A 27,337-nucleotide genomic window follows, 5' to 3' on the forward strand; every position below is an offset into this window, starting at 1 on the left:
TAAAGGCTCTTGGTGGTTATACTAAAGATATTGGATTGGACCTTGCTTTCATCAAAATTTGGACGGTTCATTGGTGGAGATATTATATAGTGACGCATTACCTTAGGCATTATCTATTGAAATAATAATATAAATAATTACATTTTGAATTAAAGGGATTATCATAATTTTGTATTGGATAATAGTGATCATATGACTTTCTAACATCTCTATCCATTTTATCCTACGATAATTGTTGAAGCATTAAATTTTTAATTACAAAATCTCAAATAAGAGATGCATGCTGTAGAAATTAAAGTATGATATTATTGAGTCAAGAGCTGTGTATATACGACAAACGGCAACTTTATCATATAGCTTGATACTTTTTAAACTTTAAAGTTCTTTCATATGTCCAACATAATTATATGGGTTATACATAAAATTCCAACAAGTAAATTCTAAGTATTAATAACACACAAAAAAAGAGGAATGCAGATGGCAATAGCCATCATGCTACTATTGTGATATTTCTACCTTTTACCTAATGAAAACTATGAGCGTTAAATGTGTGACCATTATATGCTAAAACAAAAAACCCGCAACGAAGAAAGTGTGGAAAATAATGAGGAAATCTAATGAATCATAATAATTAACTTGTGTTTTCCTATATATTATTGTGCATAGTTTGATTTATCCTAGAGCATATTTAAAAGCTTGAGTATAAAATTTTATATTTAGAATGAAATAAATTTTCAGATGCTTTGTTCGTTATATTTATCTAAATTTATTATGTGATAGCCGCATAATTGTTATGTCGCTATAAAATATTTAGATGTATAAAGTTACATACTAGATTGGACTACTAAGGAGTAAATACATATTTTGATATTTCTTCGTTGCACCTATCTTGGATCAAATTGTAGCTGCTTATTAATTCTTTTTGAAAATTCTTTAATAGATAGTGTGAAAAAACAAAAATGTGCTACAACAATACATGCAATTAAAAGTGCGAAAATATAAAAGTAAAAGGTCCTCAATAAGTAATGCACCGCTTTGCAGTTTGCACACATTGTAATTACTTTTTACATAAACATCTTTAGAGAAGCTATCAAAATTATTTTTTCTTCATAAATCTTTAAAACAACATATAAATTTGTTATAATTTAAAATTGACAGGGGTCTATTTGCAAACCTGCATGTAACGTTGTTCGTATAAATCGAACGCATGGGTCATGTAATAAAAAAATAAAAAAATAAAACGTAACCTAGAATTAATACGAAGATATCTCCTGTAATAAATAAAAATCCTTGGCGACATTCCCCCTTCCCATCCCTCCCTCTCTATCGTTCTCGTTCTTCTTCTTCTTCTCCCAGAAAAAATATCGGCTCGGAGTTGAGGAAGAAATAACCGGAGGCGATGGTTGAGACGAGGCGGAGCTCGGCGTCCTCGAAGCGCCCCATTTCTTTGCCCTCCCCCTCCCCCTCGTCTCCCTCCGCCAAACGCTCCAAGGTGCGATATTTCCCTTAATTTCCCTTGGTTTCTCTTCTTTTTATTTTGGGGGTTTCTGCCTCGGCTTCCATCTAATCGAAGGTTTTGCTGGATTTCGGCTGGGATCCGTGGGATTCGTCCAGGTGGAGGCGACCTTGAAGGCGCACCAGTTGGAGCCGAGGGAGGAGGCGGCGCCGGGCGCTGAGGACCTCCAGGTCGCGCCTGATCCGCCGGCTGCCGCTGATCCGCCGAGGGAGGCCGGCCATGGCTCGCCGGAACAGGAGAACAGGCCCGAGGATGGGGCAGGGCAGAGTTCCGTGCTTCAATTGCCGACCCAAGGTTCCTGCAGTTCTTTACCGTGGAGGTTGGCCTTTTTTCCTCTGTTACGTTGTGGGTGTTCACAAAATTCGCTTTTTTTACCTTCGCTTTCAGAGCAAACAGCAAAAGCTGATGGAGAACAATTGGGGGCGGTGCCGTTGGAACTCTCGAAGAAACGGGACTTGAAGGTGCAGCCGAAGGCGTGGGCGAAACTTCTTTCGCAGTGTTCGCAGGTTGGGTTATTATTTTCCCAATTTTTCCTGTCCATTTTGTTAAAGTGTTTTTCGATGATGAGGTTTTCTGTCAGCCGTTTGAAAGATTTATTCATCTTTATATTTGTATCGAGGGTTCTAGGGAGCATTCAAGTTCCTGATTTTATTTTTATTTTTCTTGTTAAAAGAAGAATACACGATATGCCATGTGGTTTTTGGCTTCCAGGGTACTTTATATTTACTGGAAAGAAAAGATTTAAACTATACTAATCCAAAATGTAAGCCTTGTGATCGGTGGAAACTTGTTTTGCCTTCAAGTGACTGACTTCACAAAAAAATGCAGATTTAGTTCTCCTGTTTTCCTTAAAAAAAGCGCTATCATTCTTACTTGGTATTAAGAAAAGGAAAAGCATAGAACATTACTTTTTGACTGTCTCACCTTTTGTTTTAAGTTGATGAAAAAGTTAACTAGAGTCTTCATTTACACGTTACTCTCTGCAGCTTGACAGATATTCTTAGATGGGCTTATTCGGTTAATTGGGTAATTAGAATAATTAACAATTCTGATGATATAGGAAACCAACTGATGTGGGATATGAGAGGATGTTAATTTGACCACATTATCAAATTGAGAGATATAAGGAATATGTGTGCATGTCTCATCATTTATTCATGCTTGTGAATATGTAAATTTGTATGTATATTTGTGCTTGAGTGTGTGTATAGAAAGAACAACTATGCGGAGATATGTACATATCTGCATGTACATTACATTACATATAAATGCACATGTATATATGTGGGTGGGTGAAAGGGTGACTGGGAGGGACATCATACATATGCACGAGTGTGCATGCATGAACAACATGCACATATAATTGTTCCTTATATAGAAATGCACAATAAACCTCTTTTCTGGAGTTGAATATAGATCCCGGATGAGGGTGAGCGTTGACGCAACAGTAAGGTTGCTTCATTGTAACTTGGAGGTCATGTGTTAGAAATACAGAAATACCCTTTCACACGTGAGGGTTAGGTTGCATAAAGCGGACCATTCCTGAACCTTGTAATGGTAGGAGCCTCTTGCACTGGATCACCTTTTTTTTAATAATATAGATCCTGGATATGGATGTTTCATATGAATAAGGATATATACATATAGTCACTCATACATGCATATACACATATATAAATATAGATATACACGGATATGTACATCCCTGTATACACAGATATTTATCACATCGAAAATGATAAAGTTAGTCACTCTCTTGTAAGATGTATTAGATGAATTTAATATGTTTTTTTGAGAATGTCATTCTGTCCTCAATGGAATAACAATTAGTTTCTATACCATCAAAATCACATTAGGGTTGCTTTCAGTCCAGTTATGTCAAATCAGTCATTGATTCCTCTTAGTATTCCTCTGCAACGTTTGGATGATAACCTTGAGCTTTGTAAGATAGGTGTAAATGTTATGTATTTAACCCCACCTTTTTCCACATTTTAATTGAGATTGCAAGATCCCTGATTTCCTTCCGTACATCCTCTTCTGCTTGACCTTGCATGGTAATCTATGTTATGTTTTCTGCATTATATCTCCTATTTATCATGTTGACCCATGGGAATTGGTGCCTTTATCAGATCAATTTCTCTTCCTCATCTTGTGAATCTAAATCATCTTTCTCTTCCCCCCTTAGACAAAATAAATACTTACCTATGGATAGATTAATGGTATAATGGCCATTTTAGTTTTCATGGGCTTACTTATGCTGTAGGTTTTAAGATTAATTTGGTTATATCAATTGTTTAGTTCAAGATTAGAAAACCCAATGTTCGAGTTATTGTGGCTTATATGCAGAGGGCAAAAATTGTTCTGAAGGATGGATAACAAAAATATTTGTCTAAGTTTTTCTTTAGATGTGGTGGATTCTTAATTTCCCATGTACTTGCTAGGGTAAGAGTTAAGATAGAACACTTTGTATTCTCTGTTATTTAATATGCATGCATTTTGGTAATTGCAAGTGGGATTTTTTCCTTGTACATGAGTCTGATACTTTGGGAGAATGAATTTTCCATAGGATGAGCATGCTAAGAGAAAATTATGATGGATCGATCATACTTTATGGGGTAGTTTTTGTGTCCATTTTTTGGTGGAAAAGTTGTATGGCTGAATAAAGGGATCATCAAATTATTGAGTCAAACCTATCTGTGAATTATACTTCTTTTCCTTTTCCCAGTCCCATATGGTGTGTCACCATGAATTAGGAACTATAGGCAGGACAAACTTGTAATTCCTGTTATGGAATTTTGTTCTGGTCCGTGTTTTGCGACTAGGCTTTTAAGATCATGCGAAACATGCTAGGTATTTAGATTACTTTAGGGAACTTGACTTGGTTGATTGATCAGTTATTAGTAAGGAAGTTATGCAATTGAATAATATGATCGATCGTTGAGTTAGATTTTACTCATCCCAAAAGAATGCAAAGAATTATTTTCTCTTGGTTGTTTGGGTAAGAGTGAGATGGACATACTATTTTTTGGATTATAAGGATGTAGGTGGAGATTCTTGAGCTTTTTTGATGATAAAACTTATGAGAAGGATGAAACTTTGGATGCAACAGAAAATACTAAACATTTTGGCAAAAAGAGAATGCCATAGGGAGGTTGATGAATGAGTTGAAAGATTATGGGGATTGAGCACAAATGAAAGAGATTTTCTTGAGGCATTTTTAGAGCATTTGAGTTATGGAAGCAGGATAGCATCATTGCCTTGTTCTATAAATATTGGCAAATTATAGGAGGAATAATATTTAAAGGAGTTTGGCTGCTAGGGATTTAAAGTTTAAGAAATATTAGTTGATGTTTGAGAAAGTGAAACTGTTGTTTTGGAACACCTTTTTTAAGTACATGGGATTTTTATGACCTACATTGGAAGGGTCAGATTGATGACATTATTAATTAGGAGGCAAGACATTATGGGCTTTGGGAGATAGTGTTTAATGATGGCTGCGAAATTAGTGCCAGGTTTGACGGTTTCTTGATGTTAATTTATTAAGTTCTTTCCCCTGCTAGGACCTTGATAACAATAAGAGCAGTCTATATTGCACTAGTTTATATCAACTAAGTTATTGGGGTGAAATAAAAAGTGTTTTTGTCATGCATCTTAAAAAATGTTTTTAGGAAGACTTATAGTTCCGTAATAAAAAGAAATTCATTATTGCCTAATAAGTATTTCTAGGCTAGGCATAAGAGGATGACATGAAATAAATCATGTGAAAAATTCATTGAATGTTTGACATCACTAGGAGAATGTCTAGATGCTTTATCATCTTTACCATTAAATAAAGCAAACTCTAACTGGGTATGTGACTGACTGGTTTTGTTAAGCCATCTTGCACCTTTTGTGGACAGACATGTATCTTTACTAAAAGCACCAACTTAGATGGAGTTCTTTTTCCTTCTTTTTTTTTCTTCAAGTGGGAGACTAGAGAGTGTAGCAATTTTTTTTTCTTCAAGTAGGAGACTAGAGAGTGTAGCATTTTTTTTTCTTCAAGTGGGAGACTAGAGATTGTAGCATCAGTAGCTAGTGTCTTTTGATTAACCAACATATATATATATATATATATATATATATATATATATATATATATATATATATATATATATATATATATATTAAATTGATCTTGACTTTGTAGCTAGCCGTTTTCTTGTTCCTCATGTGTGCCAAACATTCTCAGTGCTAATTTGTGATTATAATAAGCTTGGTGTTGGCCTGTAAATGGAGCACTAACTTCCTGTGACGTACTCAAAATTCTGCTTATGATAATCCTAGGCTATTGCCAGATGGCCTAGGTGCTGTGAGGCTATTAACTTTCAAAAGCAGGTGTTTTAGTCTGTGCATGTTCATGCAGGTACGACATTAGAGCATGAAACCTATGTGTGCGAGATGTAAGTTGAGTGCGCAAGAAAAAAAAAGTACTTGTGCAGTGAGCAAGATCTAGAAACTCCATCCATATTCTTCGACTTGAGGAATTCAAGGGTACTTTAGTGAATAATATGCTAAGATACTATATGTAATATTTGTTTTGTCATTTGGCTAGCATACAAGCTCTAAGAAACAGAAAAGAAAGTGGGGGGAGGACATGTACCTCTTGTCTGAATGATCTAGAAAGATGAGAGGAGTACCTGAACTAAAAGAGAAATAATATATAAGTCAACTGGCCATTTAGAGAGGCAACAACCACTGAATTAAATATTCTTTTATCAAAGCACTGCACAAGTATAAATTATGTTTTAAGGAGGCAAATTGAAGAACTTCTTTGAAAATATTCGTCCTATATGATAGTTGGTCAATTAAAATAATTATTTAGATCAATGTTGTTGTCAATATTACTAGATGTGATGGGTCAACTTGTACTCAGAGCTTGCTTATTCATTTTAAATTCTTGCTGCCCTTTGAAATCACCGTTGTCATGATTTCATTATGAAACCCAAATTTATTTGTTTAACTCATCCTGTAAATAAGTTCGACAAATAACAATCATTTTCCCCCTTTTTTTTAAAATGACATGTATTTAGTTTTATTACTTCTTTTTACTTTTTAGATTTTCAATGATGAATTTGGCTTGTTTAAATGTAACACACCACCTGTGTAGAGTAAACTTGGCTTCCCCTTTAAGCACTAGTGATATTAATTAGAAAGTAATTTCCTTTAATAACACCATTATAACAGTCGTAAAAAATATATTTGGCCCATTGTTTATGTAACAGAGTTAGGGACGTGTGGAATTGTTAAAACAATGGTTATTAAAAGATGGTTTAGGTAAGGTGTCTTACATCTTTCAGATAGAAACAGTCGCCAAAGATAAGTTTCTTCTGGGCTGCCTTTGGATTTATGTTAATTAATGATTTTTCTGGAGAAATTCTTTGCCAAAGATGATAAATGGGTTTTATTTTTGATAAAATGTGTATTATGACATTTCCCAACATTATATTTTGCAATGCAATGGTTGGTCTTAGTTGCATTATGATGATAACACATCACTGCGAATCTTTCGTATTCACATTGTGTTACCAAGCTCTAGACTTCTTTTTGTACCTTTTAATATACATGGCACTGTTGAGTCTTCCCAGCATCGTTCTATTATTTATCATTTTAACTAATTTTGCTGGGTAAGGCATGTGTCTCTAGGAATTTTTCTGTTGATTATATGGAAAAAATATTTCTATCTTTAAAATGTTATCTTGGTCATGTCATGATACAAGTACTTGTAGGATGAGTAACCATCTTAATTTTTGAGTTCACTTTACCTGCATGTCTGATGCTACTGTCCAGAACCCTCATCTTGTTATCTGTGGTTCTCAATTCACTGTTGGTCAAGGACCAAGCTGCAACTTATCATTGAAGGATCCATCTGTTGGCAGGACTCTTTGTAAACTGAAACATCTTGAGGTATAGTCTTGGTTATTGTTTTTCACTATTGTAGAATTACAAGTTGATTGGCTTCAAATTGAAAAGTCATACCTTAGCTTATTGCATATGCCCTTGACTTATATGAAGTTCATTCCTTTTTTAAATTCTTTTTCAGTGTAGAGGTGCACCAGGGGCCTTGCTTGAAATAATAGGAAGAAAAGGCATTGTGCAAGTTAATGGAAAAATCATTGAGCAAATCTCGCAAGTAGTTCTCATGGGAGGGGATGAGGTTGTTTTCGGTTCATCCAGGAGGCATGCTTATGTATCCTTTGGTGGTTGTTTCTTTGCATATCGCCACATAATGCATTTTTTTAAATTTATATAGATCTGTCTAATTCTGTGTGCTGAGATATTTACCCTTTTTCTTTAGAAAAGTTCTTCCTTGATCTATTGGCAGATTTTTCAACCACTTGCTAGTGACAAATTAACTACACCTGCATCATGTTCTGCACTTGGCATTTTGGATGCACAGGATGTTCCTACCAAAGAGATTCAATTTGAGAGCAGATCTGGAGACCCTTCAGCTGTTGCTGGAGCGTCAATATTGGCTTCTCTATCTAATCATAAGAAAGATCTGTCAGTCCTTCCACCAGCATCCAGTGGTGATAATGCTCATGAAGGAGTACAAAGGCCTGCCCTGCCATCTGCTTGTGATGTATCAGAGGGTTGCAATTCAGACCTTGATAAGAACTGCGATGCTGGGACGGGTAATACTGAGCATAATGGGAGTACTGAGGTTCCTTCTGGTGATAAGGCTGCTGTTGTTTTATCTACCGATCTTGGTGCTAATGAAGCAACTCAGCATGGTACCATTGGTTCAGATGCTCAACTTGATGGAGATATTGGAAAGACTTCTGGTGCAAACTATGAGATAAGACCACTTGTGAAGATGATTGCAGGATCATCGACTGCTGAACTGGATTTGACTGGAAACATATTTAAAGTGTTTGAGGATCAGAGGGAGCTCCTTAGGGATCTTGATACCCCAGCATCCTTGCCTACTACTAGATGCCAAGCCTTTAAGGATGGTTTGAAACAGGGGATTGTTGATGCTAGTGATATCCAAGTCTCCTTTGAAAGTTTTCCCTACTATCTTAGGTGAGAGCCTTGATTGATATTTGTCATGCTTTTGTTTTACTTCATCAGCTACTCCCATTTAACTTATTCTACTGCTTAGTTCCTTGGTCTTGTAATGCTTTCTGGCGTTAGATATGTTTTGTCAGCTTAATGAATTATCTTTTCTGCGTGCAACTGATCTTAAATATTCGTTGTTAGTTTGATTACATGAACTTAAACAAGTTATGGTCTTCTTCCTTGTTTTTTTGCATATAAGTTTGTTTCTATGATTGTGTATTGGTGCTTGTGCTTCTTCTGGAACAGGATATGTTAAACTTGTCCAGAAGAATATTTGAGATTCTTTATGTGGAAGTGTCAGTTGCCTATATGTTTGTCTGGTATTGATGTTAAAAAATTCTATTCTCCACTCGTCTTAGCCTCTGTTTTACCATCCCTGAGATATCAGCTATACGAGCTTATAATTGGCATTATTTAGTCTGCTGCCTCTTCTATAAACTTGTTTGCCATTTTTTTATTATTTTTGTCCATTTATGTGGTACTTTTCTATGTGAAAAATTATGCTTATGGTTCACTATCTCAAAAAAAAAGTCTAGAATTTTTTAGGTTAGTACTCTTTGTGGCTCAAAGAAGGAGGGATATAAAAATTATAAATTTGTCCATCTTCTTGTTTGATAAACTGGACTAGGTTACTTGTATTGCATGGCTGCCACAGGGCTTAGCCAGGATTCCCTTCTTTGGGCCCCAGCTATTGGTCACTTAAAGGATGATTTAGAAATGCTCTGTTTCTGTCCATCAAATGATCAGCAGGGCTTTAAACATGCCTAACTACTATCATGAAAAGTTGTTGAACTGAAGGTAGAAATACTTTCCACGTCCATGATATTTCAATATTTAAGAAAAATGCCTTGCAGTCGAATATCTAATGTTTTCAGGGAGATGGATCGTGCATGACATGAGGAATTTAACAATGTCCTTAATACAATGACATCATTTAGACTTATACAAAAATGCATGTGAAAAAGGACAAAAAGGTGCGTGTTACTTTTGGTTAGCATTTCTAAATCCTAATATATTAAATATTCATCATACTCATGGTATAGTAAACATAACTAAAATGGACGCACCTTGTGCATGTTAGACCTGGTGGCTTCTTTTGCTGAGGGAAAAAGGAGGAATAGTGTGGGAGAGAGGCAGTCTAATGATAATACAAGGGTTCATAAGGAGAAAGGTGCTGGTACAGGCATAAAATGTAGTTTCTACTGTAAGTTCCTGGTTTTTTCTTCTTGAGAATTGTCAAATATCCTCCCTTTATTGTTAGAAAAACCTGCTTCCAGACTTTATCTGTTTAATATTACTTGGAGAAAAAGGCAGTGCTTTGTTAGTCCAATTCCATAATTTAGGGAGCAAAAATGGAGCCGGAAATTTTAATTACAGTGTTAATTAGGTTGAGAAAGAGATGGAAAATTAATATGATTTACTGTGGTAAGAATGTCAGGTGCTACTGGGTTTCTATTTTGTGGACTGATTTATATGGAAAAGAGATGTCAGATTTTAGGGAGCATGGTTGGTGTGACATTTCTTGGAAGGAGCAGTGCTGGATTTTTTTCCTCTTTCTTTAGGTGGCTTTGCACCCATTATTATTGCTGTTGTTTCTTTTCTTTCATTTTCTTTTTTTTTCCCTTTTCCTTTTTTTTTTGGGTGCGGGTTGGGGGGGGATGAGGTAGAAGAGTTTCTATTGTTGTAGGATGAATTTCTGAAAGTTTAGTCTCTGGTCCCACCTCTGGTGATTGATCAAATGCAACCAGTTTAGTATTATAATGTTAGACATCGCACATTGCATGGGACTCCTTGAATTTGAATTTAACAAGATCTGGTCTAGTAAAGATATAATGGAAAAAACTTCCTTCTCTTTGATTTGGACTGAATGTATTCTTTCGAGTAGATCAAAAATCTCTTGAGAGAGGCGTCAATCTCCGTTCTCCTTGACCTGAAGCAAGAAAGAAAAGAATGGCTTTTATCATAATTTTGTGAAGTCAAAATTCAATGGCATTGAGATAAAATAGAATTAGCATATTTTCTTCTTAGTTATAGTTCTAAAATTGGCAAAATACTATTTTATTTTCTCCCTTGTCTGTGCTTTTCCCCCTAACTGAAGGTCCAATGGCTACAAAAATAGGATCAGTATCAAGTGGTTAAATCCATAGGGATCCAAAGTTTTGTCAATGCCAGTTTATAACCAGCATGCCTAAAATATCATTTGTTAATCTTTATAGTTGTAAGGTTCTGCTACTCTATCTAATCCCTTCATTTAGATGCAGGATGTACAGCATGCCTCTTGCCGGCATATGTAGTCACTTCTTCAACATGATTCTCCAAATTGATAAATTATGCAGTTACTGATTCTAGTTCAAAACCCTTTTTTTTTGTTGATATTGTTGTACTTTAGAATGCATTTACTTTACACTACTTTGGAAAGTAAACCCTGTCATCTCTCATACTACTTGCACCTGTAAGTATTTGTAGACAACAAGCCGTTGCATATAACTGTATATATAGTTGTATAATTGGGTGTTCTTTCTTGAGATACTGTAAAACCACATTACTGGGTGCTGGAGCCTTGCACTGATGACCATATAATCTCCATGCTTACTAACTTACGAGTTCAACTTTCCATTCCAGCATCTTCCCTAAAAAAAAAAAGAAAAATTTCCATTCCAGCACCATCAGATTTCTTGCTAATTTTCTGTCTCATAAATCAGTACACGACTAGGCTCTTGTGCATATTGGATGCTTGCTCTCCTACCTTATGTTGTTATCAGCTGAACACTTTTTTCTTTGTCAAAGTCATTTCTTCACAATTCTTTGGATGATTTAAACTTCTCTAATTTTATGTCATTACATGCAGTGACAATACAAAAAATTTACTTCTATCATGTGCATACATTCACCTGGAATGCAAGGAGTTTATAAAATATGCTACCGAGATTTCATCTGTAAATCCGCGAATTCTATTAACTGGTCCAACAGGTATGCTACCCTCTTTTTTCCTGAATGAAACAGTTATGCTTCTGTTATTTCTGTTTATGGAGCTTTGTCTGGTTTATGTGTTTCTCTAGCCTATTGATTTTTCTGCCGACCCTTTTCCAGGATCTGAAATCTATCAAGAGACTTTGGTAAAGGCCCTTGCAAGACACTTTGGTGCTAGATTACTCATAATAGATTCTCTTCAGCTACCTGGTGTAAGTTTCCCTTTTTACACTATACATGACATTTTCAATAATTTTACTTTTTGTTGTACAAAAGGGAGAACAAAGGAAAACTGCTTAGAGTTTGAGATAGTAGTTTTATTTTCTTGCTGATATCTTCATTTTCTTGCTTATCGTTATCATCACCTCAACATGACAGATAAAACTCTTTTTGAATCTTAATCTTGAAATTATTTTGTATTGATCGCTGGAAAAGAATGATTGCAGGGTCCATCTTCGAAGGACTCGGAATCCCTAAAAGAAGGTGGCAGGGTCGAGAAAGCAAGCTTCTTTTCTAAGCGTGGTGCACTGCTTGATCTTAGAAGACCAACTTCGAGTGTAGAGGCTGACATGATGGGGACATCTATGTTAAATTCCCGTTCTTTGCCAAAGCAGGAGGCATCAACAACATCATCAAAGAAATACACATTTAAAGAAGGCATGCTATGTTTCACTATATTCTTTGTATCAATTTTATTATGCTTTAAATAAACAGTTTCTTTATAATTTGTTCATTAGTTTGCACTTTTAACTGATTAAGCATTTGCAATATGTTACATAGGCGATAGGGTAAGATATGTTGGTTCAGGACCTTCATCAGGCTTTCCTCTTCAGGCTCCTGAGAGGTATGTTTTTGGTTAACACATGTTGAAGTTACTTCAACCTCTTTCGGTTTACATTTTTTTCTCATCTAGCATGTCTCTATTTTTTTCTTTGTAATTTAAGATTGGTTAACACTTGTTAACTTATATAAGCCCCAAAACACAACATTCTAACAACATCTGCTTTGCTTTAAGAGGATTTGAAAGTTTATCGTTTATGAAATATAAAAGGTCTAGATATGGGTGTGACGTGCGGAGTTTCTTAATTGATTATCAACTGTCAACAACCAGCTTAAAAACACATTTCTTAAAAACAAATTTACGAGTTTGTGCAAGTTGCTTGGAGAATGAAAACTTGAATCACCGTCAACATTTGTCTACTCTAAGATCTGCTTTAAAAATCAAATTCTGTAGGTCTTTTTTAATTAGGAATAAGTCTCAATATGATGTTTCAATATCCTTCTAGGAGTTTTTTGTTTTGTAGCATTCTCTGTTCATGCCTCACAGCACAAGCACATTTTTTTCCCTTTGTTGTGTCTTGTCTTTGTTGCACATCAAACTATTTCATACAATTGCCCATCTCTTTGTCCTCTTCCTATCTCATCTCATGCAGTTGCCTATGACTTTATCCTCTACCTACCTTGCCAGAGCTTCTTTTAGGCACTAAATTTATTTTCTGCTCATCCTATTATTGCTGCACATCCTGCGATGCATTTTTTAAATCTTTAGATCATCTTGTTATGTTAGCGAGAAAATCAAACATCTTTCCTAAACATTCCTATCTTTGCATTTTAGGCAAACAGTTGAATTTTCCTCCATTTTGATGTTTGTCAAATACTTTTGTTCACATCATCATCAATGTCTATATTGCTTGTTTTAATTTTGTGCATGCAATTAAGTCTTTTAATTTTATTATATCATCAGACAAATGCTTATAGGTTTGCTTTTAAATGTCAGACAACATAGATTAACGGTCAACTATTTTCAAATGGAAAAGAAAAGTTAACTCTCTGAATCTTGATTAAGGATGACTAGGTGTTTCTAGTTCCTTCTAGACAAAAACTAATGCTACTAATCATGAATTTGAGGGGTTTTCTAGAGGCTGTATAAGGTTTGTCCATGTACTATTTTTGTAAGGTTGGCCTTTTGTCTAAGTATTGCTTTGTGTCTGTTGTGAGTGTGTCTGTACAAGTGCTTCTTGTTCTTCTTTTGGGGGGCAGGGGAGGGGGAGGTGGGCAGTGGTGGGTGAATGATACCAACCTACCCAATAATGTAAATGTTCAACGGCATTGATGATTAATTCATCTGGTCCCCTAGTTAGATGGAACTGGATCCTGTTTTAATTTTAATTTTAGAGAAAATGGGTTAATTAAGTGCTGTACTACAAATAATAAATACATGTAGTCTTAGCTGAAAAATTATGATAATCAAAGCTTTTTACTAGCTTGAGCATGAGGTGTCTTACCTTGGTCACAATCTTTGAGATAGTAAAAGCTCCATAACGTATGGCGAACCTATCCCGGCATTAAGCATCTTTCTTAAAAAATATTGCTGATTGTCAGGTAATGGTATTTTAAGAATCAACATTGACATTTTTGCACAGAAATCTCTTATTTCATTTGCTTATTCGTGATTTTTCACTGTGTTGTTTTTGGTTTAAGTACAACTGTGCTGTTGGTGTTGTGCAAGGTTCACTTATTTGTTGTTTTGTTGATATACAGTGGTCCAAATTATGATTATCGAGGTAAAGTTGTTCTTGCTTTTGAGGAAAACGGAGCCTCCAAAATTGGAGTTAGATTTGATAAGCAAATTCTTGAGGGTAACGATCTTGGGGGGCTATGCGAGGAAGATCATGGCTTCTTTTGCACTGGTGATTCTCAAATTATATTTTTTTCTCACCATCTCAACTATTTTGTGTTGCTTCCCTTGATAAATAATAACATTATGTGAGTACGTTATGTGTTTCCTCTTCTTGTATTCAGCTGATTTACTCCGCCCAGAATCTTCTGGAGGTGAAGACATTGAAAGACTTGCCATCAATGAGTTACTAGAGGTGTGTTCTGTTACTTTTTCAAATTGAGTGATGTATATGAAATTCATTTTTACAGTTCCTTGTTGTTTATTACATTTTGTTTTACAGGTTGTATCTGAAGAAAGTAAAAATGGTCCTTTAATCATTCTAATAAAAGACATAGAGAAATCTATGGCTGGAGGTACAGATACATATTTAACTTTGAAGAGCAAGCTTGAATTGATGCCAGCAGGTGTTCTAATTATAGGTTCCCATACGCAGATAGACAACCGCAAAGAGAAGGTAGCACTGTGATTTATTCATGTTCAGTTCATTTTGGGCATTTTCTTGTGGAACTTAATATTTTTTGTTTGTGCTTAGAAAAGTAGGAGAAAAGTTAATGGAGTATGATCCATGTAGCTTAACTCAAATTTGTATTACTTGATTTGTTTCTGTTACCATTTGTAACATGTAATATGTTTTGCAGTCACATCCTGGAGGTCTTCTCTTCACAAAATTTGGAAGCAACCAGACAGCACTGCTTGACTTTGCTTTCCCGGTATTCTAACTTTAGTCAAACTTGTACAACATCTAGCATGCATATTGGGCATCATTATTTTGTGCCTTTTTCTTTGACGTGTTTGAATTTGGATTTTTTCCTCCCATTCATTGCTTACCTATCTGCATTCACTTATTCCACTTTTGATGGAATATGTAATGGTTTTTATTGGCAATGCAATAAATCATCTAACTTTTTCTAGCTTGGTTTCATTTGTGTGTTCCATAATTTTGTCATTCCTGTAATCAACCAATGCAACAGATGCCGACATATATGTTATTTTTTGCTGCAGTAGATTCTATAAAACCATTTTATGCTTATTTGTACTATAGCAGTTGTTGTCTATTTCTTTTAGGTGTTACATTAGTGCTTCAAATGCCTAATTTCTTTGTGTCTTACACTGGGAAATTCCCTGACACTGGATATTTCATATTTTCAAATGATGATGACACCATCTTTTGATGTTTGCTGCTGGTACTTCTGAAAATGCTACTGCATATGGTGAAAAAATGTCTTGCTTATTCATTTCAACTTAGGCTGTGTTACCTGGGACTCTCATGTCCACCTCAATGATTCTGTATTGGATAAGTATCCACAAGTAAGATATGCATTAGAAATTTAGAATACTAGGTGCTTGTCAAATTCTTTTGCTGTATATTTTAGAGAGAAATGGAGGTTGGCTTTTCCAACAAGTTTGACCCACCATAATTATGTTGGAAGTAGGCTTTTATTTCTTTTGGAGCTTGCTTTAAGATATGAGAATATTAACTCTGAAACATGCATCTTGTATCCTTGAGCAAATTTTGGAGTTTGAATGAGGAATACTGATATATTAGGAGAGAGCTAGAAGTTGGACTTGGATATGTGTATCGTTTTGTGAACCATGATTCCTATGAGAACTAAGAAATCAGTCAATTTTTGAATCTATTGACTCAGCTTTCTTTTTGCGGGCATCTTGAAGCATCCTTACCCAATAAAGACTGTTACTGTAAAGGCATGTGATCTCTGAGTGCTCATCGTAGCTGACTTTGAAAAATTCATATTTTAGTTTGTTTTGTCATTGGCAAGAAATAAGCTTAAGGTTTGAGCATAGGTTAGACTGAAATTTTGTAACCTTTTAAGATAGATTTTTCTTTGGGTGAAGCATGAGTTAGGTGGTACCATCATTAGCTGAAACAACCTGAATCAGGTGGTTTGACCCGTATTAAACCGAACCGACACAAAGTTGGGATTGCCCAGCCATTTGGGCCAGTTTGCTTATAATAACCTCTCTGATGCTCTCTCTGTCTTCTTCAACGCTCTCTCTCTTCCCTCTTCGATGCCAACCGATGCCATTGTCTTTGAACGATGTTTGAGAATGTTGTCACCCTCGATCGATGCCATGGGAGCCCTCATCGACATCTCCAGCCCCGATCAATACTTAGGGTTAGGGTTCTGGATGTTGCTATTGACGAGGTATGCTGTCACTCTCCCCCCTTCCTCTCCCTCCCTCCCTCTCTCTTTCTCCCTCCCTCTCCTTCTCCCTCTCTCCCCTCTTCGAAGCCCTCTCTCCCCCCCCCCCCCCCCCACCTTTGTTCTTTCTTTCTTCCTCCCTATACATCTTCCTCTCCTTCTCTCCATAAGCTCTCCTTTCCTTCCCTCCCTCTCTCTGCCTCCCCTTCCCCTTGTTTTGGTACATCTCGGCTCGATATGACATGTGCTAGTACCATACTATACTGGTCATCGGCAGGTATGAGTCTTGGTACTAGTTTAGTGAACCTTGGGTTGTAAAAATTTGAATGAGAAGTGTTTAACTTGTTATGGTTGCCTTTGGATTTGTTTGGGTGGCTTTATATGCTGATCGTCATGCCCATGAATTTCACGCGCAATTTCTATGATTTATGACTTATGGTTGTTTTCGTTAACCTCAGGGTGGATTCCTTAGGCATCATGCTTTTTGCTTGATTTTGTCCTTGTTCAGTTGAGAAGGACATCAAGGATACAATTGCGTAAAATTTGGAAGTATAAATATATAGAATGATCATATGAGAGAAACATTAGTAAATTTATCTTGCAGATACTATGAAAATCATTTGAAATCTGATTTATTTCAGATTTTAATTGAGATGATGGCATGATCTAGGAAAGCTGGACGAAAGTGGGGAATGATTCAGATGATGTTTTTAGCGAGATTCAATGTATAAATGATGTGACCTTAGTTAGACTAGACCAAGTAAACACTGAATATATGGAACATAGAGGGCAAGACTTTTTAGATTATTTTGGGATATATTTATCAAGTAAATGGTATTATTCATATGTTTGTTTCATTTGCTGATCCTATACTTGCGCAACTTAACTCTTCATATATGAAATGAGACTTGGAAGCAAGGTTCACTGTTTAGGTATCGAGACCCATATCGGTACCATGCCGGTACATTATCAGTATGGACGGTACAAGGGTTGGTTCCATGACGGAGACTTAGCTTGGTTTTGGTATTATGGTACGGTATGCTTGGTACAAGGGACCTTACTTGGAAGAGTGAACAAACTTTTAAATCTTTGATAGAACTACTTGCTCTTCAAGAACATTCATAGTGCCTCTTGAAACAGTCCTCAAAATCCTGGAAAATAAAGTCCCAATCTGTTGTCTCCTAAGCATGGTATGTTGTACCATACCGAACTCGACGGTACTAGACGTACCCTACCTGTATGGTATCGGTACCGGTACCGGTGGCGTACTGCATACTGTACCATATTGACACTATGCTAATGTGGCACTGGTATGGGGTTCAGTATCGGTACGACGAACCTTGCTCCTAAGTTTTTTTAGAAAATCAACATTTTTTCAACACACTTGCTCATCAAGCCCCCTAAGAATGTCCAAATGAGATGGATAATTTTATTATCCCCAGAAATGTCACCAAGAATAATAAATCTCTGCAAAATTTGATGGCTTTTCTTATATCTCCTAATCATTAAAATTCTGTCAACTAGATTTCAATTTCTATTATCAGTAAAGCTGTCCATCTAGTATCGTGATCATTTGGCAGCCCTTCCATGTGTTTTCTCAAGTTTAGGAGTATAGCCCATCCATTTGTTGGTTTACACATGTATTAGCAACCGTTAGTTTTTGGGTTCAAGCCTCTTTTAATCATAAAACTGCTTCCAAATTAAAATTAAAAGGTCAAAGGCCAATTTGGTTTTTGACTGAAAATGGTAGATAACATGTATAAGAGGATGATTAAGAGTTTGATAACAGGAACAATGTAAAGAAACATTTTCTGACATAACAATGTGGGCAATGTGGATATTTGTTCATGCCAATATTCCATGTTGCTCTAGCGATAAGAATAAATTTACCATCTTGATTGACGCTGGTTATATTATGGAAGCATTGTCCTGGTTTATTGTCTAAGAAATTGAGTGTCATCATGTCTAGTCTGCTCTTTTGGAAAAGTGAAGTTAGACGTAGTGATTTAATAATAATTTAGACATATGTCATAATGCTGTTGCTGTTAAGTTCTCATCTGCTTTTTTTATTGGAGTGGAAATAGGTATTTTGCTGAATGGTTTCAATACATTTTGGGAATTGAGCCATCATTCCAACATCATTGTGGGCAGTTATGTTGTTAGTTGCTGTGCATTTCTCAGATTCATCAGACAAGGCTAAGATGAACCTAAGAAAGAAAATTGATTGTTGTTTCCTTTTCCTTCTTAAGTGGCAATGCAATAAGTATGAATTGCTACGTACTTGGATTTGGCCCACCCCAATCATCTATCATGATACTAGAAGTTTACTGTCCAAGTTCCCCCCCTTTATCATTGCTTTCTGTAAATCCTGCATTGAATTTTGTGCCTGAATTGAACCTGCCAGTTGTTCCCTTGATGTTACCCTATATTGATTGCAAGGCCACTGGTTTAGCTGTTGATGAGATGCAAGCTGAAGTCACCTGATTTTTCTTTATATTTACCATGACGGACCAATGTCAGCAATGTTTTTGCTGTCTTTTCGTGTCTTCTTGGTGCAGCTTTTAATGTATAAATCTTCTGGAACTGTGCAGGATAACCTTGGTCGGCTCCATGAGAGAAGCAAAGAAATTCCGAAGACCATGAAGCAACTCACTAGATTATTTCCTAATAAACTTTCTATCCAACTTCCACAGGTTTAATTTTGGCATCTTATTTATGTTATCGCAGTAACACTTTATACCTTGTAAAAAGTATTTCTTGATATGTTTAAAATATGGCAGGACGAAGCCCAACTTTTAGATTGGAAAGAACAATTGGATCGTGATGTTGAAACTCTGAAGGCCAAATCCAATATTCTTAGCATCCGCTCTGTAAGATTTAATAACTTGTGAAAACTGAGGATGCTTATCCGGTTATTTCATTTCCCTTTTACTTTGTTTATTTCAAGAGATCATTTTTTTTGTTTTTTTTATTGTTGATAAGTTCTCCTACCTCACTACATCACCATTATTCAAAAAGAGAGAGGTTCTCTTTACCTTGTTTACCATTCTGCTTAATTCTATATCTTCATTTTGAGAAGTTCTGGATGTTTTAGATCTGTGCGAGATTGCATTCTTGTTCATCATTTTCTGCTGCAAATGCATAGCCTTCATTTTATAAAGAAAAAATCTCACCACATACATCTAATAGATGGAAGATTTCCCCCCTTCCAGAAGTTCTTATAAACTTTCTTGGTCTGTTTTGCCGAGCACTATCTGTGATATCATGATAATCTTTTTGCAGCTCTCTGCCCAATAAGTTTCATACTCTGAAAACAGAATTCTTGTTAATGTTGAAGCAGTGAATCAAATTGACTCATTGTAATTTCTTTGTTCTAATTGCTTGGAGAATTTGTATACATCATGACATTTACTTGTTTAGCTTGCTGTATTTGTTTATTCTATGTGAATCAATACATAGGTGGCATGCATAGAGTCTATATAAATGTGACCTTAATTAGGATCTTAATTGAGCCATTCGTGATCGGACCTGGGTCTAATGAAGTTAGGCTTGGAATAAATTCTGAGCCCAAAATTTGAGTTCTATCTTACGTTGTTTATTATTTGATTGGACCTAAGCATGCCTAACTTTGAACCAAGTCAAACAAGAGCCCATTTGGATCAACTTGATGTCCTTAAAGAGCTGAAGTTTATACAAATTTGTATGAAGTTTTAATTGAGCTTGGCTTTAGCCTAGTCAAGCTCAATTCAAGCTTGAATAGAACTTTAACCTGATTCTGACATTTTAAAAAATCCATTAAAATTTGAAGTATCCCACTAGTCAAAACCTTCATCATGAATTATAAATTCAAAGGAAACCATTAAATATACTTCCAAATATATCATGACTTCAGGAAACATTGTAGTTTCTCTAGGTCATCAAACAAAGATTATATATTATCACTCTTTAAAACATGATAATTTAGTAACATATCAGTCAGATTTTATATGACCTTGATTCCCAGAATATCATTTGCTGGATCTATCCTGATGTCTTAATTATGCATATATGTGGATGTTTTATATTATATATCCTGTTTCAAATGTTATCTACCCTATCTGTTATTGTGCTTTTAGATGTTGACCTTTATCTGCTATTGTGGTTTTAGATGTTGACCTTTATCTGCTATTGTGCTTTTAACTGATCTATTAGTTTGTGAAACTAATCTGGCGTAGTGTTGCATATGATGACTATAGCATGCTATGAAATTAATCTGGCATTAGAACAAGCTTCTTGAATTTGTCATTATAACTGTTAATTTCTTCTCCAAAGTGGTTTGTTGTAATCTATGAATTGTCGTTTGCAATCATGTTAATACGGTTCCATTTTCCTTGTTTTACAGTTTCTAAGTCGCAATGGATTAGACTGTAATGATCTTGAAACGATATCCATAAAGGATCAAACACTTACAAATGAAAGTGAGTATTTTCCTTGGACCTAGTTACTCTTTACCTTGTTTTTGCTTTGCCGGTATGCTTACTGTTACTATCTTCTTTTTCTTTTTCTTTTTTGCAGATGTGGATAAAATAGTTGGCTTTGCACTTAGTCACCACCTTAAGAACAATAAAATTGAAGCATCTGCAAAGGATGCTAAGCTTGTACTTTCCAATGACAGGTCCTTATATTTTTGACAAACATTGTAGCATATTGTATGATGTAACCTGAGACTGATTTTTCACCTCCTGACATACTAATATTATTGTCAATAACCGGCAGCATTAAGCACGGGCTGGGTATGCTACAAAGCATCCAAAGTGATACTAAGAGTCCAAAGAAATCACTCAAGGTCTCCTCCCCCCCCCCCCCCCCCCCCCCCTCCCCTCCTCTCCTCTCTTCTCTCTGTGTGTTCTTATTCTTTCCACCACCTCCCTCTCTGCTTTTGTGCATGTGTGCACGTTTATATGCTATATATGCTCTGGCAATGTCATGCTTTTAACACTGCTGGTTTGTGCTCATTGATTTTGTTGTACTATACAGTTCAGTTCCTCTTATATATTCTTTATCTTCTGCTTTGAGCATTCTAGGATGTGGTTACTGAGAATGAATTTGAGAAAAGACTTCTAGCTGATGTTATTCCACCCGATGACATTGGAGTTACTTTTGTTGACATTGGAGCTTTAGAGAATGTGAAGGACACATTGAAAGAGTTGGTGATGCTTCCTCTACAAAGACCAGAATTGTTCTGCAAAGGACAATTGACAAAGGTATAAGCCTTCTACAGCCCATCCAAATGCTAGCATTCTTCCAAATTAGCCATTCTTGTAGTCTTGGTTAATATTTGCTTTTAAACTTCTTACTTATTGATGGATAAAATTTGCTTGGTGGAATACAAGCAACCAAATTTCCCTGCATTCATGGTCTGCAACATCTTGATGATGGTTAAGCTCCCTAGATGTTCTGGTTGTGAAGTATGTATGCCTTTGATGTTCGCATTGGAAGGATATCAGTTCTCAGACATGAAAGTTCATTAAACTTATTTTTATATTGCAGGCATAAGTGGCCCATGTAATAGGCTATCCTAGAGTGACAATTTATATTTCATAGCTTGGCAACATCAACTTTTCTTCTTTTTTTTTGCAGCCCTGCAAAGGAATACTGCTCTTTGGTCCTCCTGGTACGGGAAAGACCATGCTTGCTAAAGCTGTTGCAACGGAAGCAGGTGCAAATTTTATCAATATATCAATGTCAAGCATCACCTCAAAGGTATTAATTCATACAGCATTGGCATTTCTTGTTGATTGCATATTTTCTTTTTCCTTGTCAAATCCTAATGCATACCTCATTTGTAACAGTGGTTTGGGGAAGGAGAGAAGTATGTCAAAGCAGTTTTCTCATTAGCAAGCAAAATTGCTCCTAGCGTCATTTTTGTTGACGAGGTTAGTAAGTAATCAGTAGAAACCTTCTTCTTCTCTTCACTGATAATTCTTTAGAGGGTAAGACTTGGCACAACGATAAAGTTGCTCCATTCCTGGGTGTCCTAGGTTCAAAACATGGAAACTGCCTCTCCTCATGCAGGGGTTAGGCTGTGTACATCTGACCATTCCCAGACCTTGAAGTGGTGGGAGCCTTATGCACTAGGCTGCTCCCTCCCCCACCTCCCTTTTTTAAAATACTTTCAGAGGTCAATAGTTCTGTTAAAGATGGTTATTGTCATGTCAATTATTCTTGGTGATTACTTGCATTTCCTTGAACAGGTTGACAGTATGCTGGGCAGGCGAGAAAATCCTGGAGAACATGAAGCCATGCGCAAGATGAAAAATGAATTCATGGTGAACTGGGATGGATTGCGCACAAAAGATAAAGAACGTGTATTGGTGCTTGCTGCCACCAATAGGCCTTTTGACCTTGATGATGCTGTCATAAGGAGGTTTCCTCGGAGGTATTACCATCATTTGAAGTTGTATGTTGACAAATTTTACAGTTTTGCAACTGAATGCTAAGCCTAATGATTTTAATATATACATATTTTATGCAGATTAATGGTAAACTTACCAGATGCATCAAATAGAGAAAAAATTCTCAGAGTAATATTAGCCAAAGAGGAGCTGACACCAGATGTTGCTTTGGAAGCACTTGCCAATATGACGGATGGATATTCAGGAAGCGACTTGAAGGTTTGTTTGGATTTAACGTTCTGCAATCTGTTCTTTTAGTGTTTTTTGAAAAATCAAGAAACTTTGAATTTACACTCTATCTTCTGTTCTCAGAATCTCTGTGTAACTGCTGCACATTGCCCCATTAGAGAAGTTCTGGAAAAGGAAAAGAAGGTTAGTGTTTATTCTCAGAATTATTTGGTCAATATGTTCTTTGTTTCTCCTTTACAATATATGTTTAGGTAGTTCTGGTTGCATATCTCTAGTTTCTAAAGCAAATTGGCATATTTATTTATGGATATTCTCGTCAAATTTGACTTGTCATCTCACTAAAAATTATTTCAACATGTACACATGGACAGATACAGAAGGGAGTTCCTGCATTTAGGTGAAAATCCTAACTGGATGTTAGACGCAGAAAATTTTTATTAATTCTGCTAATTCTCGTCTTTACATGTGATCATGTGATAACTATGTTTGGTTGTAGAACAAACATAGGATGATTGACCCTCTTGTCCTCATTTCTTTTCTGATCTTTGTTGTGCTTATGCTATTAAGGTAGAATACAAACAACTAGACAACTTATGCTGATTCCCAAATGTTACATTTTGTAGTCTGGGCCATCAAATTTATGACTGAAAAATCAACTTTAAGTGAATGTTTTCTTCTAGTTAAGATTTTTTTCTTTGTCCAAATAAATAATAGCCATTTCACATCTTTTGAAGTGCACGTCCCTCCAAATTGATAATCATGACTTGACATTGTGTTCTTGAATGCATGTAACTTCTGTCTAGATCAGATTTAGTCCTGGAAAAATCAGAAGTAATGATTTTTCAAATCATGGTCTATGGAAGGGATGGTTATGCTGTTTGGCTAGCTTCTAGTCTTAAGTTAGTTTTTTGGTCAATTTGAATGGACACACAAAGACATGCTACCCCATCTGTGCACCTCCCCACCCCCTCACCCCCACCCCCACCTCCACCCCGCAAAATCGGCCACCACAAAGAAGAGGAGGAAACAAAAAACTTAAAGCATGGGAAGAAAATAAACATCTTTCTCCCCCTTCCTCGTCCTCTTCCTCTGCTGGAACCCTTCTTCCTCAATCCTCTTTCATCTCCACATGATCCGCATCTTGGAGCCCTCTCCCTTCAGGCCCAGTGAAATCTGTATTGCCAGTCGAACTCTAGTCCATCTCTGAACTTATTGCTTAGCTTGCTGTCATTCACTTGTCGGGAATGGGGGTAGCAGGTTGGGGCCGTGGGGTTGATAGCAGTAATGGCTGTTGGTGCTTGTTGGTGGGGAATGTGTTGGCTTGGCGTGCTAATATGTTAAATCATTGGTCGTATCAGCACTTGAATATGAGATGCAAGGAGTGAGTATATATTATAGTACTGAGTTTGCATACATGCTGATGCATGTTTGCATGCTTACCCAATATGGGAGTGGGGGATAATTGGCTATATTGTTTTATGGCTAATATGCTTTCATCTAGCTCTGCAGTCATGTATGCTAATCTAGTCATATAAACTAGTGCATTTATCAATGCTCTTTTATGCCTTGGCTTTTGTTTTGTTCGCATACTCTTTTATTAAGCACATATATGTATACATTGAAAATACCACACTTCTCCTTGTGCTTTTGTTCTGTTTGGATAGTTCATGTTGACACTATGATGTACTTGTTAGAACAAAAAATGATTCTAGAAAGAATGAAAGAAACAAGTGGGAGGTAATGAGTATATGCACATTGTATGTGCATATATAGTCATCAAAGCCATACAGCAGTTGTGCACTCAAATATAATAATTTATTTTAATAGCATGTTGATTGTTTAGTTAGTCATAAAAACTAGTGCTTTTTATTGCTGTATCTTCATTTTATGTCATCTGTTGTTATAGTTATACGGCCATTGCATGAACTGCTATGGTACAATGTGCTTTCATTTTTAGTTGAAACTTAAAGTTTGTGCTTCTTTATTAGTTCTTGTTGACATTAATGATTATTCATCCATTATTTGTTTTGCAATCTCCAGGAGAGAAGTTCAGCATTAGCAGAAGGTAGACCTTTACCTGCATTGCATGGAAGTGATGACATCCGTCCTTTAAGCATGGAAGACTTGAAATATGCACATGAGCAGGTCAATTCTGTTTACCTTTTTTTTCTTTATAAAAAAATTAGCTTGGTTTCCATTATACCTTGTAACCATGGCCAACATGCCTTTCCCTAATTCTTTTTAGGTCAAGCATATGTTTTCTTTTCTCGTTTCTTCCTTTCGGTAACAATGTGTTACATCTCGAACAAATTCAACCTGATTACAAGACTTCCTAGGGCCTGTTCACGTGCCTGGTGGGTGTTGGATACCAGTGATCTGGGTTAAAAGCTGCCCTTAACCTGAGCTGGGCCAGGCATCCTTCCATCCTAGTTCTCAAAGAAAGTGAAAAAAATCCTCTAATATTTTCACTATTTGTCAACTCAGTTCTCCTTTTTCTTGTATAAGCTAGTTCTGTCTTGTTTGCCATGTGCAACAAGCTTCTCTGCCCCTGCAGGGAACGTTATGTGTCACAACCCTCTTCTTTCTCCAACATTCTGGCCCTGAAAACATCTTCAACCTGGCTGCTCTCTTTTAAAGCTTTACTGTGATCCCTCTGTTGTATGGTATCCCCGACATAGACATACCTCAGAAATTCCACATAAATTTTATCTTCTTTTAAACTCAGAAGTACTGTGGTTTTCTTTTCCCCCCTCTTTTTGCAAGCAACTAAGCGTCATTCATTGTTGATACTTGATATGCTGATTAAGTTCAAGATCTCCCATTAGGAGTTTCAGATGCCAATATTAACATTCCAGTTGGACTGCAATAATGGCATCTCTAACCTCTGCGACCTCCCTTTTATCCTACTCTGCCTCCTCTAATCAGCTATACCGAATGTATGGTTGTTTTAGAATTGAAAGCCCAAGGCCCTATCATCCTACTATGGTACAGAAGATTTGGCTCAGCCTTGTTCATCTAACTATTTATACTGGGAAGCATGAATACTTGGTTTTACATGGCATTGCTGTATCCTATATGAGCCTATGTGTTAAATACTTATGATAAGTATTCCATTTTGTTCAAGAATAAAAAGGCCCAGATACTTTTCTGAGATGTCTGGATACTTCTTTGGTACCCTGGGATATTTTCAGATGAGGGGACTTCTTTTCTTTTCTAATGAATGCCAACATTTTGATGAATATGATGGCTTTCGTTGACTGATTTTACTTGGAGTTTGTGTTGTTGAATGTTATTAGTATAAAGTATGCACTACTTCATTCTGATATCTAATAATTGTCGAGAGTTCCTAGATCGGCTTGTTCGCACTCACCTCTCTAGGTAGTATTAGGTTCAAATGAGTGGTAGTTAATGAATAACCACTGCATCCAAAAAAAAATCTAATAACTAACATTGCTTTTTGGATTTCTTAGCATATATGTAAAGAATAATATATTTATTCATTAACATTTTCTATCTGTATTTTTTCTAAATAAAATTGTTGAATCAGCGTGTCTTCTCATGTCATTTCTGTATCTCAAAATCCTTATCCTTGCTTTATGGGACTGTATGTGCCAGTTTCAAGGCAAGACTTTGCAGAAGCTGGAACATATATATAGTTCAATTTACGAAATGGTTGCCCATCCTTTTCTCCTTTTACCCCTAGAAGACCTTGCTGGAATAGAAATTTGTGCTTAATTGTCTTTACAAAGGGAATGACCTTATTGGTGACTGATTTGAGTGATCATGTAGGTATGTGCTAGTGTATCATCTGAATCCACAAACATGAGTGAGCTTCTACAATGGAATGAGCTCTATGGCGAAGGTGGGTCGAGGAAGAAGAAAGCACTGAGCTATTTCATGTAAGAGATGCCCATTTTGTGTACAGCCGTTCTCTTACATCCATCCGCGAATGCTTGCAAATTTGGCAGCCAATATAACTGGTTTTCCTTCCCAGGCTTCCATGTATTTAAGGTGTTTCAAGTCATTTATCAATCTCTAATTTATAGTAAGTTATATTTTATCATTTCCATCAAGCTGGTATAACAATAGCCTTTTTTGTCTGTAAAATATGGCACTTCAGCATGGCTGAAGGCCTATGTAAATAGCATAGAAATTGCTGAGAGGAATAAACACTGCAACTAGAGTTTTTCCTTCCTTTATTTAATCTCTCCTTTTGTTCAAGTGGCAAGTGTATTCATTACTGGATGTTACCAATAGCTGTTTTTGTGGCATCTTTTGCCATGTTTCA

At 36.2% G+C, this 27,337-nt stretch overlaps 1 protein-coding gene across 2 annotated transcripts; it reads left to right on the forward strand.

The window, feature by feature from the left end:
* Positions 1-1,295: 1,295 nt before the first annotated feature.
* On the forward strand, positions 1,296-27,337 carry LOC103715088. Of its 2 annotated transcripts, XR_005507074.1 has the most exons (28): positions 1,296-1,492; positions 1,615-1,810; positions 1,904-2,022; positions 7,343-7,459; positions 7,596-7,742; positions 7,878-8,578; positions 11,463-11,584; positions 11,705-11,796; positions 12,031-12,241; positions 12,365-12,428; positions 14,126-14,274; positions 14,387-14,457; positions 14,545-14,718; positions 14,903-14,974; positions 19,018-19,119; positions 19,207-19,296; positions 20,808-20,883; positions 20,981-21,080; positions 21,182-21,251; positions 21,490-21,669; positions 22,046-22,168; positions 22,258-22,341; positions 22,660-22,844; positions 22,941-23,079; positions 23,173-23,232; positions 23,421-23,446; positions 25,090-25,194; positions 26,839-27,337. XR_005507074.1 is itself a non-coding variant. In XM_039116289.1 (27 exons), the coding sequence occupies exons 1-27, from the start codon at positions 1,400-1,402 to the stop codon at positions 26,950-26,952; spliced, it is 3,756 nt and encodes a 1,251-aa protein (XP_038972217.1). In that variant the 5' UTR covers positions 1,297-1,399; the 3' UTR covers positions 26,953-27,337. The 2 variants fall into 2 exon arrangements, 1 of the variants encoding a protein (XP_038972217.1); XM_039116289.1 differs by lacking the exon at positions 23,421-23,446 and having other exon boundaries at positions 1,297-1,492.

Source organism: Phoenix dactylifera, unplaced genomic scaffold, assembly GCF_009389715.1.
Source record: "Phoenix dactylifera cultivar Barhee BC4 unplaced genomic scaffold, palm_55x_up_171113_PBpolish2nd_filt_p 000077F, whole genome shotgun sequence".
NCBI lineage: Eukaryota > Viridiplantae > Streptophyta > Magnoliopsida > Arecales > Arecaceae > Phoenix > Phoenix dactylifera.

Coding starts and splice junctions, on each gene's coding strand:
- LOC103715088 (XM_039116289.1), top strand. CDS start 1,400: ATGGTTGAGACGAGGCGGAGCTCGGCGTCCTCGAAGCGCCCCATTTCT. Junction 14,975..19,017: donor TGCTTGACTTTGCTTTCCCG/GTATTCTAACTT, acceptor GGAACTGTGCAG/GATAACCTTGGTCGGCTCCA. Junction 22,845..22,940: donor ATAAGGAGGTTTCCTCGGAG/GTATTACCATCA, acceptor TATTTTATGCAG/ATTAATGGTAAACTTACCAG.